Genomic DNA, 15,276 nt, shown 5'->3' with positions numbered 1-15,276 from the left:
GGTCATCATGGTGACCGGAGACCACCCAATCACAGCCAAGGCCATTGCTAAGGGCGTGGGCATCATCTCTGAAGGCAACGAGACAGTAGAGGACATCGCTGCCCGCCTCAACATCCCTGTCAGCCAGGTCAACCCCAGGTAAGATACAATACATCAGTGCTGTCTAAAGATACAAATTCCCATACATTACCGACAGTACAAAGGCAGGGCCCTTAGCCAATGAGGTGCAGCCAAAGTGTAGATCTTTGTGCCCATACATGGTGTTATATGCAAGCCCACACTGTTTCGTAGGAACCGTATATTTCTAGTTAGATCGCACTTCTTGTTGGTGATATCACCAAGAATTCTGGTCCCCCTGTGATGTCACCATGAATGCTGGTCCCTGATTGGCTACGGGCATGAACACAAACAGAAACACGTCAGATACGCCACCGAACGCAATACTTGCGCACTCTGCTGGTGCAAGTAAAAATGCCCGAAAGGTTTAGGCATAAGAGTTAAGACAAGGCAAGGTAGTGCCCTGGAGTTTCACTCATATGGTCTCTCTCTTGGAGATTTGCCCTCCAAAACATCTGGTGACTTTATGAATTCTGTTATGTAGTACGTGACACAAAGTACACGCTTCCTTGCTCATTTTCCCAGCACAGTTTGGGTGAGTGTCAGCGGTGGTCGGTGGACACAATGAGCATTCACCTGTATTCTATGTTCTCTATGCACACTCATGCTTGGATCCCCATGGCTGAACAACAAGTCATACATACATGCATGGGTTATGCACTCCCTAATTTAATATGTTCGCAGGCACACACACACACACACACACACACACACACACACACACACACACACACACACACACACACACAATAATGCATAGCAGGTATCAATATTCCTCATGCACACACACATACATGGCTCCACATAATGTAAACCCATCTGCCCTCATTCACACAGTGTGCACAGGCATGATGTATGTGATGCTCATCCACCTGTCTGTATTCAGCCAGATCCATGTCTCTGTTGCAGGGATGCCAAGGCGTGCGTTATCCACGGCACGGACCTGAAGGAACTGAGTCAGGACCAGATGGACGACATCCTGAAGAACCACACCGAGATCGTGTTTGCCAGGACCTCCCCGCAGCAGAAGCTCATCATCGTGGAGGGCTGTCAGAGACAGGTACGGATGCGTGCACGACACGTGTGTGTGTGCGTGTATGTGTGTGTGTCGTGCATGTGCACAGGCAAGTGGACATGCAGTTGTATTAAAACCCATTGAAACCGGGAAAGCATCTGTGTCATTTTAGATTTTAGCCATACATTATATATATATACAGCAACATAGGCTTTTCAAGTTCTCAAAAATAGCAGATATTTTCTGCTATTTTTGAACATTTTAGAAACATTTGAGTTTGAGAATCTTTGATTGAAGTTTTTAGCACAAATCTTGTGTACACTCCCACCAGGACCTCCCGGAAATTAAGTCTGAGATGGTGGTCCACACGGCCAAATACATATCATTTTGCGGGTCCTTGGCACAAAAAAGTTTAAGAACCACTGATTTAGAAGGTATTCGTAGTCTTAATGGGTCAAAGAAATATACATAGACGTACAGAGGGTATGCACGTGAAGTTATGCGGGAACACCTATTGAGTGTCAAAAAACTAATTTCTGGCCTTGAAAGCCCATACATCCAAAATGTAAAGTCCTATCTGATTGCTTTAAACAATGTTAAACAACGTTAAACTGACTTTGCCACTCGATTTGCAATTCACTTTATGCATGCACATACCCTCTATATAGGCACAGACGTGAACTGCTTTATTTAATTCACCAATAAGTGCAAGACATGAAGTGATACTTTACAAGCTAATTGATTCTGGTTGGTCAATTCTGTGGTGTCTCTCTCTCCCGTCCGCCAGGGTGCCATCGTGGCGGTGACAGGTGACGGTGTGAACGACTCTCCTGCCCTGAAGAAGGCCGACATCGGCGTGGCCATGGGGATCTCGGGCTCCGACGTGTCCAAGCAGGCGGCTGACATGATCCTCCTGGACGACAACTTCGCCTCCATTGTCACGGGGGTGGAGGAAGGTGAGGAGGAGGTGGAGGAGGCATCACTAAGGGTGCTTTATATTGAGTTGAGCATAGCGGTCACAATAGCCGATCAGATACTTTTGGTGTGCTGTTTCTGTTTCAGATTCTGTTTCAGATTTTTATTGAAGGGATAACCCCTTGAGACGCAGCATCTCATTTTCGAGGGGGTCCCATAAAAACATGAACAACAGACATAGATACATACAGTAAACTACAAGTACATGTATATAGATACATTCATACACAGATGGCTTGCTCACCCTCTCCCACCCACCTCACCAACCATCACACACTGAGCTGTTGTGCAACCGAAGAGAAAGAAGGGAACAGTGCAAATACGTCAGTGTATACGTCCCTACAAGTACAGTCAATTTAGAAGCATAAACAAGTTGAATCCAGGTGTGAATATAGGGAGCTGATGTGACAGAAGGATGAAATGTATCTAAGAGATAGAGGAATGTCATTCCAATAAGATGGAGTTTTGAAGCAGAATGACCTTCGTCCAACCTCTTTAAGATTTGTTGTACATGAAAGTAAGGATATTGCAGGTGGATATGATGAAGTGTGTGACATGGTGCACAACCAAGTATGAATCAGAGTCACTGAAATAAATAAATGGATGACTTTACCACTGGAGGGGTGGAGAAGAGAGAGAGAGATGTTCAGGGATCGGGTGAGATTGATGGACAGGAGAATTGTGACAACTGGAGTCCTACCCTGAGGGCACGATTGCAAATAAAATACCCATTACTTTACAGCGATTACCTGTCCTATATTAGTTGTTTTTTTAATCCCTGCATAAGGATCTAAAAAAAATATTACGCTTACAAAAAGAGTCCCTCTGTGCTATCAGGGACAGCTGTTATTCAAGCTGTTGTGTTGGAACTAATTCAACCTTTGAACAAGCTCCTGTCACAACCATAACAACAGCAGACGTCACATCACATCAATGCAGTAGGCATTTACTGTACTAATCAGACGTGTTGCTGAAATTGATGATGCTTGTAGATTGGTTATTTTTAGATGCAATATTATTGATCTGATTGACTTTTATACTACTGGGCAGCTCTGTCATTAAAGAAATCCGTTTTCTAGATCAAGTCGTTTGGTGACCACCGAGCAAGGGAGTGAAAATCAGCCAATTAACATCTGTGATCGATTGGAAAACATTGACTACTTTCAGACACGCTGAACATGTTTCCCCATTCCTTTTCAGGCCGTCTGATCTTTGACAACCTGAAGAAGTCCATTGCCTACACGCTGACCAGCAACATCCCAGAGATCACTCCTTTCCTCTTCTTCATCATTGTCAACATCCCCCTGCCTCTGGGAACCATCACCATCCTCTGTATCGACCTGGGAACTGACATGGTGAGAGACACACACACACACACGTCAAAACATGCCCATATATGGGCATTCCCAGATATGTCCTTAATATTGGGACAGGGATCTCCATATATGGGCATAAAACGTATGGTAATTAGTAAGGCCAAACAGGGCCTTGGCGAGTTAGGGCCTGGATTTGATGCCTGGGGATCTCCATATATGGGCATAATGGGGTACCCTAACAGGGCATCATCTGGGAATGCCCATACTGTATTATGGACATTTTATTTATTTTATCCTTTATTAATATATATCCATATACATATATGGACTTAATATTAACGTTTTCGGGGAAGGTAGGGTGTAAATCAGAGTAAAGCAGGCTCTTGGGCCAGTTAGTCGATGACATCTTCATATATGGACATAAAAGGGATTCTGGGGAATACCCATATATGGACTTTTACATAGGTCGTCTTCTTCCCAAGTGCAAATGTGTGCCAAGAACAATCTTTGTTTCATATTAAGCCAATTACCAAAGATGGTCCTTTTGTTTAGAACTCAATACTTCCATACATTTCAAGTAAAGACTCACTATAACTTACAACTATTGTGACTACACACACACACACACACACACACACACACACACACACACACACACACACACACACACACACACACACACACAACACAATAAAAAAAGAGATACACACAACTGTAGGAATGAAAGTACTGATGGATGCACTCATGCACAGACACACAAATGTATGGACAAACGATAAACATGTGTGCACACACATACAGTCATAAAGACACATCATCCTGCTCAGGGTACAGCATCACCCTGAGCACAGGCCAGCAGTATGCATAACTAACCATGCATACTGTGTGGTGTGAATGTACAGTACTGTACTGTATGTGTGTGTGTGCAGTCACCAGTCACGCTCAGTGGTGGTCTGGTGGACACAATGAGCATTCACCTGTAGTCTATGTTCTCTATGCACACTCATGCTTGGATCCCCATGGCTGAACAACAAGTCATACATACATGCATGGGTTATGCACTCCCTAATTTAATATGTTCACACACACCAAGCACACACAATAATGCATAGCAGGTATCAGTCTTCCTCATGCGCGCGCACACACACACACACACACACACACACACACACACACACACACACACACACACACACGGGTCCACATTATGTAAACCCATCTGCCTTCATTCACACAGTGTGCAGGCATGATGTGATGATCATCCCCATGTCTTTCTCTTTCTCTTGCTGTCTCTCAAATATCTCCTCTCTGCAAGTGGGACTTCATCCGCCCTCTCTCTCTCTCTCTCTCTCTCTCTCTCTCTCTCTCTTTCTTGCACTCTCCTTCCATCCTTTTTAATCACTTCCTCCACACTTTCATGTCCCTTTAAACTCATTAAAACCATGAAAGCATCTGTGTCATTTTAGATTTGAGCTACGTATATACAGTATATGGCAAATACGTTTTTCAGAGAACTCTTAGGATTTTAGACAGTGGTTCTCAGAAACATCAGATCTACACGTGAGCTTGTAGATCTGCTATTCTTGAACCTTTTTAAAAAAGTAACACAAATCTTCTCTTCTGGGGACAAAAAAATGTCAGATGGCGGTCTGCAGTTTGGAAGGCGTGTGTAGAATGGGCTCCAGGTCTTAACCTACATTGCTCCCTCTGTCTCCCTCGCCCCCCTGCTGTCCGTCAGGTCCCAGCCATCTCACTGGCCTACGAGGCAGCAGAGAGCGACATCATGAAGCGCCAGCCCAGGAACCCAGCCAGGGACAAGCTGGTGAACGAGAGGCTGATCAGCATCGCCTACGGACAGATCGGTACGTCACACTGACCCAGTGGCAGGCTTGCCAACGCTCCGGGATTTGCCAGGAGTCTCCTGGATTTTGACCCCATTTCCTGGCATGCTCCTGGATTGGCATTTCTCCTGAATTTGGGGGATTTCCGTGTCTTTGCGCGGCAACACGTTTCCAAGTTAAACATGTGCAACTTGATGACTGTCTCTGTTTGACGATTGTCATTTCTCCTGGATCTGGTATCAAACTCCAAATATTCACCAGAACACAGGAAATTACATCTACTATGTTCAAAATTTCCTGGGGGAGAACCCCCAAACCCCCCACTTAGGGGGTGTGGGATGTGCATGCAATCATACAGATATATTCAGTTAGGCCTACAGATACAGATATATTCACTTAGGCCTACAGTAAGTAGTGAATATTAGTAGGCCTACAGATAGGTCTTATATTGCTTCAGTTTTCAAATCAATTTCTGTACAATTTTTGCCTTGTCATTTCTCCTGGATTCGGTATCAAACTCCAAAGATTCACCAGAACACAGGAAATCTACTATGTTCAACATTTCCTGGGGGAGGACCCCCAAACCAATCATACAGATATAGGCCTATTCACTTACAATACGTGGTGAATATTAGTACAGATGGATCTTAGATTGCTTCAGTTATTAAATCAATTTCTGTACACTTTTTGCCTTTTAATTGCTGAAATTCTATCTATGCCGAAAATAGCCGATCTACAAGCTCACAACGGCTTGCAGCGCGAGGCGGTGTGAGCTTGTAGATCTGCTATTTTTGGCTACAGTTCTCAGAATATAGACACTAGGGTTCACATTATTAATATACAGTAAAAAGGATTGGAAGATTTGGAGGACCCCATGTAGTAACTCTGAGGACTCCCAAGGGGTCCCGGACCCCCTGTTGAAGGCTGCTATATTGTAATCGTGTAAAGCCGATAGATATGAATCAGTGAATTAATGGCTCTCCCTCCTCCTCCCCCTACAGGTATGATCCAGGCTCTGGGAGGGTTCTTCTCCTACTTTGTGATCCTGGCTGAGAACGGCTTCCTTCCCTCTCTGCTGGTGGGCATCAGGCTCAACTGGGACGACCGCTCCAATAACGACCTGGAGGACAGCTACGGACAGCAATGGGTACAGCAGACCTCTTACCATGTTACCCCCATAATCACTTCAATCCTACATAACTGACCGTGTCCCCCTGGGGTCTGTTATACTCTGCCTCCTCCTGTATTCCCTCTAGTCTACACCAAATATCTTCACCAGAAAATAGCTGATTTACAAGCTCACGGACGCGAAGTGTTGTAATGAATTGTGAGCACACAATGGGACGCATTGTGAGCTTGTAGATCTGCTTCAAATGGTCGAAATGTATGTAGGGCTGAAGTGTAACTAGTAACTAAAGTTGTCAAATAATTGTAGTGGAGTAAAAGTACAATATTTGCTTCTGAGATGAAGTGGAGAAGTAGAAGTACTTTACACCTCTGCCAGAGACTCCGCCAGTCATCAAATTATTGGCTTAGGATTCCAACAAAAACTGAATTCAAGGCTGCAATGCAGTATGTAATCGATAGGGGGAAAAAAATCCTTTTGGGGTGAACTTTCCTTTTAAGCCTAATGTATTGTACACAGCAGTTTCACTCACAAAAATGTAGTTATTTTTGGTACAAAGTATATAATATAGATAATAATAATAATGTATACAATAATGTAAAGTTTACATTTGGATTTACTCTCTTTATTGTTGTACAGTTTGGTTTGAATTGTGTTAAAAAAGGTAGAGCCGGCACACCAAAGCAGGTAAAATGTACTTCTTTATTAGAAGAAGTACCTATTACCTTCTTTGGTAAGTGGGCTGTGCCTTTTTGAACTCAAGCATCTTTAGCCCAGCACCCACCAGTTGATGTGTGTTACCTAAGTTCACTTTAGAAATTTGTTTTATACCAAATAGTAAGGAGGATGGCAGCATTTTGTCTTTTGAGCTGTATTTACACCCTGCCCACTCTCTCTCTCTCTCTCTCTCTCTCTCTCTCTCTCTCTCTCTCTCTCTCTCTCTCTCTCTCTCTCTCTCTCTCTCTCTCTCTCTCTCCCTGTACAGACCTATGAGCAGCGTAAGATCGTGGAGTACACCTGCCACACAGCCTTCTTTGTCAGCATCGTGGTGGTGCAGTGGGCCGATGTCATCATCTGCAAGACCAGACGCAACTCTGTGTTCCAGCAGGGCATGAAGTAAGAACATGCACCTCACCTGAACCTGTATAGAGTTTAACACAAAACACTTTTGTTGGTAATTAAAAAGAAGGGAAAAAAAGAATACAACTGGCTTCAGTTTGCTTGTGTTCCAGACAAAGACAAATACTGCCGTTTCCATTAGCTCAATATCCACTCGGATGATTTCATTGGTAGGCAGAGATTTAAAACAAAGGGTTTGTAGAACGCCTGGTTGCCTAGTCAGGGCTGTGTCAGTCATGGACACGGAACAGGGAAGCCAACATAGAGTCAGGCTCAAGACCTTTTTTCTATGTATTTATTTCTATTCTTTCCGCTCATCCTTTCTGGGTTCCTCCATGTCTGTCATGTCCCAGTGGCACACTGTTGGACAGTCTTATTACAGTTTTATTATGGTACAGCCATACAGACCCAGATAACTAGTACTACTGCTCCTGCTCCACTCCTGCCCCAAAGACACACTCCTCTGGTGGGGAGCCTCTCTTGGAGAGAATTTTAACAGGCCTAAAGTACCGGTAGATTTGGATCAGGAAAAGAAGAATAGAATAGAAAAATGTCTGTGATGATATACGTAATAAAGTATGTACTTATATGTCAAGAAAATGTGCTTCTCAATAATTGTATTAATCGGAAAAGCAATCGATTGGATAATTGCACAGAGCGTTCCAGAAGGGTTCCTAATTCGATCCCAGGCTCCCCCAGAGATAGTGTCAAAGAGTCATTGAGTAAGACTCTGAACCCCTAGTTGCTCCCGGTGAGCAGATTGGTGCCTTGCATGCCATCAGTGTATGCATGTGCGAGTGTGAATGGGTGAATGTAATGCACAATCTCTGTAAAGCGCCTTGGATAAAGGAGCTATATAAATGCACCTTTAGATAGTTTTATCTCTATCTCTCTCTCGCCCACTCTCTCTGTCTCTCTGTGTCCTCCTTTGTGTAAGCAAGTGAGAAAGTGAGAAACTTTATTCTGTTTTTTTTCCCCCAGGAATAAGATTTTGATCTTTGGCCTGTTTGAGGAGACGGCCCTGGCTGCCTTCCTGTCCTACTGCCCTGGCATGGACGTGGCACTACGGATGTACCCACTCAAGTAAGAATGGGGCCCTGTGATGCTCAGGCTTTTGGTTAGCAGCAGTGGGGGAGACTGGAAGTTGCTTGGTGGAATCATTCCTTCCAGTGGTGTAAAGTAACTATTTCAAAATACCGTCCAAAGGTCTGACACCATTTTGGGTATCGACCGCCATTCAAATGAACGCAAATAAATGTCGTAAATATCCGCCAGTTCTTTTAAACGCCGGGGGTTCAAATCGATTTAGCAAATTAAACGCCTGGGCTACTATTTGGAAATATACCCTAAGTACATTTACTCAAGTGATTTTTAGATATTTTTACTTTCTTTGGTATTTCTAATTTTCAATTATTCATTTGTCAGCTTTAGTTACTAGTTACTGTACTTTGCAGATGTAGATTAAACATACATTAACTGCTTCAGCCCTACGTATATACTGTATATTTCAGCCATTTGAAAATAGACGATCTAAAAGCTCACAATGTGTTGTGATGCGATGAATTGTTACTTCTATTGAAGTAAAAAATTAAGAGTACACTGCTCTCTCTCTCTTTCTCTTTCTCTCTCTCTCTCTCTCAGGCCCAGCTGGTGGTTCTGTGCATTCCCGTACAGTTTCCTCATCTTTGTTTACGATGAGATCCGAAAACTCATCCTACGCCGGAACCCCGGAGGTAAAAAAACACACACGCACGCACGCACACACACACACACACACACACACACACACACACACACACACACACACACACACACACACACACACACACACACAGAGACACACACACAGAGGCACACACACTCACTCTCAGACTCTCTCTCTCTCTCTCTCTCTCTCTCTCTCTCTCTCTCTCTCTCTCTCTCTTCTCTCTCTCTCTTTCATATACACAAGAGTCCTCTGCTGCATTACTGAAGCAGGTGGTACAAAGATAAAGTACCAAACAGCTAAATGTGCCCGACAGAGACGATATGCTATATAGCCTATATATTAACATTAATTTCTGTTTTTCTGTTTTTAATAAACAGGAATAAAGGAATTTCGTTTTGTAGTACAAATTTAAGAACTAGAAAATTATGATCCTGTCCTTTTTGACTTTTACATCCAAAACCTGAATTCCTCAATGCAAGAAGTGCAGAATTCAGAATCATTGTAAATGACTGACCTCTGGTCTGTAATGTTTAGCAATATTTCTGTGAATGGGAGGGAAAAGAACAACATTAAATGCAACACTGGCAATATTATCTAAAGACATGACATGATTTATTTCAGAACTACTAGTTCAAAATATATTCAAAATGTATTACCGTATTCATATTCATAATAACAATAATAATAATAATTCATAAAACAATCAAAGCAACAGTTAATAGATTGAATCTTCTAACTTGTTGTCTGTCTCTCTTTGTTTCTCTTCCCCCTTTCCCTTTGTTCTCTTCTGCAGGCTGGGTGGAAAAAGAGACATACTATTAAATTATCAGACCATTCTTTACTTCTCACCCCCTTCCTCCCCAGAGCTCATCCCCCCCTTTCTCTGCCCCTCTCTCTCTTTCTCTCTCTCTCTCTCTCCTTGCTACTCCTGCCCATCCATCTCTCCTCCACTCCCCCACCCTCCCCTCCTCTTCACCAACCTCCCATCTCCTTTTACACCTTCTTCTAAAAACAAACAAAAAAAAGAAACAAAAAGAACACACACACACACACACACAACACACAAAACAACGAGAGGACCAATGACAGAGGAAGAGAGAAGAGAATGGGTGGGGTGTGGCCCCACCCCTCTCGTCCTTTTTTCTCTAATCCTCTGTCCTCCTTTTTTTTAATCTTCACTTTCACCTTCTCTCCAAAAACTACAGCATTAGTCTGCCACCGTTCTGTGACATCAGCGTTGTAGATCCGCTCACTCTTCATGTAGAACTGTGTTTGTCACTCTAAAACTTGATTTTATACTTGGTCGAACGGCGGCGCTATGCACGGAACATAGCCGATCCACAAGCTTCGGATCCACAAAATAGCCGATCCACAAGCTTTGATCCGCAGTGTGCGCTTGTAGATCAGCTATTTTCCATGCGTGACACCATAGTTGCGACGGAAACCACGCCGCTGTGAATGATAATACTCCATGAATGATAACAACATAACAACGGTGAGTTAAAACAAAAGAAGACCTGAATGCTAACTCCATTAAGGCTCAGTCATTATACTGAATGCTATCTCCATCGAAGCTCGATCGCTACTACTAAAACATGGAACACCCAACACACTGCAGCTCCCGTCTAGATTCCCAACCTGGCGACATGAGTGGGTGGGTGGTGTCCATTTATAGATTACTTTTGTTTTGTCGTAGTTCTTAGGTTTTGTTTTGTTTCCCACCTCCCCATGCCCCCGGCCCGCCATAGTCTGCCATTCCTTCTCTGCTGTTTAACTGCCATTCTCTCTCTCTCTCTCTCTCTCTCTCTCTCTCTCTCTCTCTCTCTCCAGCACTCTCTTTTCACTGCCAGTCTTTCTATTACAGTTGTATTACTCCCTCCTTCCACCTCTTCCTCCCATCCTCCCTCCCTCCCTCCTTTCCTCCTGTTCCACTCAGCCAAGTCGAGGAAGGATAAACCCACTTGCCACTGCTGTGATGTAACCCACTAGTGCCATCTACTGGTGGGGGGAAAAAAAACTAATAAATAAGTGGTCACCTCCTGGAATCTTTGGACCTCACTCTTTAACCCCAACCCCCCCCCCCCCCCCCCCCTGTCTTCTTTTCTGCTCGTGTTGTTGTTTTCTAATAGATGACCGAGTGTTTTTTAAGAAACTGAATTGTTCGTAAACGTTTTATGTACCTATTTTTTGTCTTTCATTTTTATTTTTCATTTTTTAAGTTAGGAGTGGGTCTGAGAGCTGCTTGTTTTTCATTCGGACATGACAAAGCACACCGTCTCCCCCCCTCTCTCTCTCTCTCTCTCTCTCTCTCTCTCTCTCTCTTTCTCTCTTTCTCTCTCCCTCTTTCTCTCACTCCTCCTTTCTTTCTTCTCGCTCCCAAAGCCCTATCCCTCCCTCCCTCCCGCCCGTCTGTCCGTCCGTCCATCCGTCCGTCCCCGTTTATATGTCTGTTTGTGAGCACCGTGCAAAAACTCCTCCTCCGTCCTCTTAACTCTTCTCCTCTTACCTCCTCTCTCCTGCGCACCCTCCAGCCCCCACCCCTCTGCCCTCTTCCTTGTTGAAAAAAAGAAAATTACAATCTTTCTGTGTCCTAGGAAAAAGAGATTTCTCTCCAATTTCATTATTAAAAAAAAAAAAAATCTGTGGAAAAATGGAACAAGGTGCCGTACCTTAAAAATGTGCAAAACAGCAGCTAGCAGCAGCAAAAAAGAGAAAAACTAAAAAAGGGAGAACATTGAATTAAATGAAATAAAAAAGAAGGATCTCTCTTTTTTCAGTTTGGTCTCCGGTTTGTTTTTGTGTGTGGAGTTTTGTCAGAAAAATGGAAATAAATGCTGTGACAACTCTTCTATTGAATTAGTGTCAAGTCATCTATTTATCATCGTAGAGTCTTCTAGAGCCACAGTTCCCAAAGTGTGGCAATCTGGGCTATGTGCAACGTAATGTAACATAACACAACTACATAACACACTAGTGGTGTAATAGGTCATCAATTGATTTAATCGATTATAAAAACATTTATCAATAATTGATCATTAAATAAAATAAGCTCCAACAGAGGACCGAAATTGGTATTGCTTTCTATACACACCCTAACAATTGTGCGAGTCTCTTTTTTTATTTAACACTTTACAGATCAGCAGGTTCACACAATGTTTGTCAATGTTTTAGCATTAAACATAACCGTAACCATAATCTTCCATTTTCTCTCGTGTAGTACCTCTGCATACCACTAGAGGTACACATAGATTCCTTTGAGAAACACACTGGTTGAGCTAGCGAATCCAAGACCTAACCCTGGCAGTTTTAATGCTTTGCTCTTTAAAGATTGAAGATTGTTAAGATCTCATGTTGTTGCTGTCGGGCAGAAACCTAGCTTGTAACTCCATATTTATTTTATATATATTTTTTGTAAACGAATGCCTGATTTCATCATACTACATACAGTGTCACACAAAAGTAGCAAAGATTGCTATCTACCAGCTCATAACACATTGCATAGTGCAGTGCTTCTCAAAGTGGATTCTAGGGACTTTGTGGGTTCCTTTATGGGGGTCTAAAAATGTACCCTAACAGGTCCATTTGGTTCCATTTGTATACTGTCAGAGTTAAGGGGATACCTTGAAATATTAAAGTTAGAGAAACACTGGCATAGTGTTTTTAGACCTGGTTAGTCTCTGCGCTGTTTTTCCCTTTTATTTGACGATGGTTTGCCAGATTGAGACCTGGTAAGCCTATTGTTATATCTTCCAATCCGGGAAAGCATCTGTGTCATTTTAGATCTTTGTTGTCGGGCAGATTACCTCCTATCGCCATATTCTAACTTTTTGTGTTCTTTTCCAAAATGAACGCCCTACTTGATCCTACCACAGCGTTACACCAAACCATCAATAGTAGCAGATCCACAAGCTCAAAAAGCTTGTAGAGCTGCTACTTTGGATGCTTTTGAATTTGAATCGTGACAATTAACAGTTTTGGTCATATGAGGTTGCCACCCGACATTGACGATATGCTATATAGCCACATTTATTTCTTTATTTCTTTGGAATAAAAATGTGAAATTTTGTAGTGCAAATTATGATCCCCTCCTTTTGAAATAAGCAGGACAGGTCTAAAGGCCCATTCCCACTGGGCCAGATAACAGATAAAAAAATCTTTCTCCAGATATTTTTCCATTCAAAGTGGATGGTAGATACAGATAAAAATAATATCTACCACAGATATTTGCCACAGATACTTTTATCTGTGGCAAATATTTTTTTTATCTGTATCTACCATCCACTTTGAATGGAAAAATATCTGGAGAAAGAGATTTTTTTATCTGTTATCTGGCCCAGTGGGAATGGGCCTTAAATCTTAAAACCTTGCACAATATGACTACTGTCCCTTGTACTTACAAGCAAATTGGCAGTACAGCTGATTTGTATTGGGATATGAGCCCACTGTCTGCTGGACAATACACCAGCTGGCCTCCACGTCTGCAATGACACTTGGACTTGAACTTGTGACCCAGCACTCTGCAGGTAACTGCAACACCGACAAACAAAGAATTCACTTCATGATCCCAGGGGGGACGATATTCAAGCTTTCAGTGGTGGAATGGTACAAGTGCATGCACTCAAGTACTGTACTTAAGTACAACTTTGAGGTACTTTTACTTTACTGGAGTATTTCCAATTTCTACTGGAATATTTCCAAATTTCTTTGCTTTAACTTTTAAGCAAAGAAATAAACCAAAAATAAACACAAACATCATAAATATCTTTGTTGATAAATAATAATAATAAGAAAATACAACCACTTAAATAAGACCTATTGAAAGATTGATAATAAATAGCCGATCTACAAGCTTGTGTGACACATTGTGAGTGTGTCACATTGGTGTGACACATTGTGAGTGTGTCACATTGTAATGGCATGCCCAAAATAGGTATGCCAGGTTTAAAGTTATTCAAGTTCGGGACACATCAGCTGCAGCAGATGCCAAAACTGTTGAAAAAGGCCTATAATGGTTGCTATATCAGTCTGATATACATATCGACCAGCCTCTAATAAAAGCTAAGCAGTAGCAAATCCTTCTGCTTCGGATAAAAGACGAGCAGCGCTATAGTGAATGCAGGACGTTTTTAAAGGATCCTCCCTTACTGAGCGAGAGCTCTGATTGGATTAGACAGAGTGATGCAATAATTAGCAGATCTGTGAGTGAGGAGCAGAAAATGAGCTGACTGACAGCTGAGGCGGGCGAGACTCACGTGTCCTGCATAAACTAACGCTGAAGCTTCATAAATGCCACAATTCTCATGATTTTAGCTTATTTTGAAGGACCCACGGATGAGTGTACATGCCATTTGTAACATCCAACGATCATGTCTTCTTTCAACCCGTAAAGAATTATTGTCAACGTGACGATCCGTTCTTTAGTTATGGTCCGTTGAAAAAAGCGTCTTTGGACCACTTTTCTGAATTCCTTACCATTGGTCTGAATGGAAAACTGGATGTCCGGGTGGCTATTATGAAATCCATAGGAGATGGGAAAGGAGCGCTTGTTTTCGGTGATGACGATGGAGGTCCTCCGTCTCAGGCGACCTTGAGCCACATGAGACACAGCCGAGCGAGCGCCAGCGAGCAAGTCGGATGTCTAGCGTTGCGAAGGTCACTTGAGGCGACTCAGTGCCATCCGAGTTACATACACAGGGGGACAGAATAGTAAATCTTCGCCCCCCCGACTTTCGGCACCTCCGCATGGTCCAAGTGAACACAGCGGAGTGCTCCCGATCTCTGGTTCAGCCAATCACAAGCCGCGGTTTCTAATTTATTCACCCTGTATCCTACGGATTCCATTATCGCGTCCGGGTGGCCTCATTTCCCGAAGGATCTTTGGAAATTGAGTCCCTGTATTACTGTGGGGTGTATCAGATGGCCATCTGATATTAATTAAAGCAGATTATTCAGCCCCTGATCTACTGTAATAGAATATACTGTGCATGTTGAGCAGCAACATTTTTCATCCAAAAACAGACAAAATAACATGAACATTAAGACCAGTGGAAAATCATCCC

The 15,276-nt window shown here is 42.8% G+C and overlaps 1 protein-coding gene across 1 annotated transcript in view; it reads left to right on the top strand.

Annotated features, from left to right (window-relative positions):
* The window catches only part of atp1a3a (ATPase Na+/K+ transporting subunit alpha 3a), a gene marked incomplete at both ends in the record, with an annotated part of 79,113 nt that extends 69,074 nt beyond the window's left edge, over positions 1 to 10,039 (top strand). The window contains 10 exons of the mRNA XM_080735448.1: positions 2 to 138; positions 1,027 to 1,177; positions 1,920 to 2,088; positions 3,308 to 3,462; positions 5,162 to 5,285; positions 6,266 to 6,411; positions 7,376 to 7,506; positions 8,491 to 8,592; positions 9,151 to 9,242; positions 10,011 to 10,039. Coding sequence (XP_080591574.1) covers positions 2 to 138; positions 1,027 to 1,177; positions 1,920 to 2,088; positions 3,308 to 3,462; positions 5,162 to 5,285; positions 6,266 to 6,411; positions 7,376 to 7,506; positions 8,491 to 8,592; positions 9,151 to 9,242; positions 10,011 to 10,039 — 1,236 coding nt within the window. The remainder of the gene's footprint in view (position 1; positions 139 to 1,026; positions 1,178 to 1,919; positions 2,089 to 3,307; positions 3,463 to 5,161; positions 5,286 to 6,265; positions 6,412 to 7,375; positions 7,507 to 8,490; positions 8,593 to 9,150; positions 9,243 to 10,010) is intronic.
* Between the last annotated feature and the right edge of the window lie 5,237 nt (positions 10,040 to 15,276).

The sequence above is a fragment of the Nannobrachium achirus genome, assembly GCF_963921795.1.
Source record: "Nannobrachium achirus genome assembly, chromosome: 10".
NCBI lineage: Eukaryota > Metazoa > Chordata > Actinopteri > Myctophiformes > Myctophidae > Nannobrachium > Nannobrachium achirus.
This window is presented reverse-complemented; position numbering and strand designations above follow the sequence as displayed.